At 36.9% G+C, this 1,945-nt stretch overlaps 1 protein-coding gene across 1 annotated transcript; it reads right to left on the bottom strand.

The window, feature by feature from the left end:
* Positions 1 to 506: 506 nt before the first annotated feature.
* On the bottom strand, positions 507 to 1,625 carry LOC102670235 (uncharacterized). Its single transcript, XM_006598524.1, has one exon. The coding sequence runs from the start codon at positions 1,623 to 1,625 to the stop codon at positions 507 to 509; it is 1,119 nt and encodes a 372-aa protein (XP_006598587.1).
* Positions 1,626 to 1,945: the final 320 nt, after the last annotated feature.

Raw genomic sequence — 1,945 nt, 5'->3', positions numbered from 1 at the left:
GTTGGAGACGCTCCTTTGCTCTTGAATTAGCTTCTTTTGGAAAACTCCTTCTTGCATGCTTTCCAAGGAGACATGCTTCACACAATTGATTAGGATGGTTGATGTGAGGCATCCCTTTCACCATCTTCTCCTCCCTAAGGATTTTAGTGCTCCAAAATTCAAGTGCCCAAATCTCATATGCCAACACCATGATTCATCTTTTATGCTAGCCTTCAAACATTTTGCTTCATTGGTTTTAATGTTCAAAGTGAACATTCTATTTCTTGACATAAACACCTTGGCAATCAAATTAGAATTTTGATCTCGAAGCCATAAACAACAATCTTTCATACGAATTTCATACCCCTTTTCAACAAGTTGTCCCAAACTCAAAATATTGCTTTTTAGTTTAGGAACATAGTAAACATCCGTGATTAATTTGTGAGCACCATCTTTTAAAGAAATTAAAATGATACCTTTTCCTTGGATTTGCACCTTGGAAGAATCTCCAAAAGAAACATTTCCTTTCACCTTCTCATCAAGTTCCACAAATTTCTCTTTGCATCCACACATGTGATTGCTTGCTCCATTGTCAAGATACCATAAGCATTTGTCTTCCTTCTCACATTATTAAGTGATAGTAGTAGTGTTGGCTCTTCAACTTCTTTATCTTCTTTATCATCAACAAGATTGACCTTCTCTTCAACATTTGTTCTACACTCCCAAGAGTAATGGCCATATTTATGACAATTAAAACATTCAGCATTAGATTTATCATACCTCCTTTCATATGCTTTTTCATAATTATTTCTACCTCTTCCTCTACCTCTTCCACGACTTCTAGTGGATTGATGGCTCCTCCATTCATTATTGTCAAAATTATCACGATCTCCTCTTCCTCCTCTTCCTTGGCCATGACCACGTCCACAACCACGTCCTCTTCCACGTCCATGTGCTCTTTGACTACTTTCTCCTCCATTTTCTTTCAAAGAAGCTTTGGCTTTGAGGACCTGCTCCAATGGCTCATCATGTCTTCTATTGAACCTTTCTTCATAGGCTTGAAGAGAACCCATCAATTGGTCTACGGTCATTGAGTCTAAATCCTTAGACTCTTCAATAGCACAAACCACATAATCAAATTTAGCGATTAAGGAGCGAAGGATCTTTTCCACCACACGAACATCTTCCATATTTTCTCCATAACGCTTCATTTGGTTCACAATAGTCAACACCTTGTTGCCAAAATCTGAGATAGATTCGGATTCCTTCATATGCAATGATTCAAACTCTCTACGTAGAGTTTGTAGGCACACCTTTTTTACCTTATCAACACCATTAAGGGAGGTTTTCAAAATCTCCCATGCTTCTTTGGATGTGGTTGCATTTGACACCAACTCGAACATAGCTTCATTCAAACCTTGATGAATGAAAGTAAGTGCTTGTTGATCCTTCTTGTTGGACTTCAACAAAGTCTCTTTCTCATTTGGTGACAAAATAGCCTCATTTTGAGGTTGGGTATAACCTTTCTCTACAATCTCCCATGCATCTTGAGAACCTAACAAGGCTTTCATGCGACGACACCAATTATCATAATTCCCTTTGGTAAGACGAGGGAATTGAAACATACTCAAGCCATTGCTTGCCATATCTCAACTCACAAAGTGTTTCTCTCTTAACTCACAAAGTGTTTCTTTCTCAACACTCTAGAACTCAAGCTCTGATGCCACTTTGTTGGAAGAAGAAGAAGATTTAATTTCATTTGCCACACAAAATACAAGAGTATGATCCCCTATTTATACTAGAATAGAGTGACTACTCACATAATTGCTTATTCAAGAATACTGAATGCTCACATAATTGCTTATTCAAGACTTTGTAACTTACAACTTTACAACTTTACAACTTTACAACTTTCATATTCCACAATTTAAGGCTCATAAAACTTGTTATTATTATTTTTATAATT

This window comes from Glycine max, chromosome 15 (assembly GCF_000004515.6).
Source record: "Glycine max cultivar Williams 82 chromosome 15, Glycine_max_v4.0, whole genome shotgun sequence".
Lineage (NCBI taxonomy): Eukaryota > Viridiplantae > Streptophyta > Magnoliopsida > Fabales > Fabaceae > Glycine > Glycine max.
This window is presented reverse-complemented; position numbering and strand designations above follow the sequence as displayed.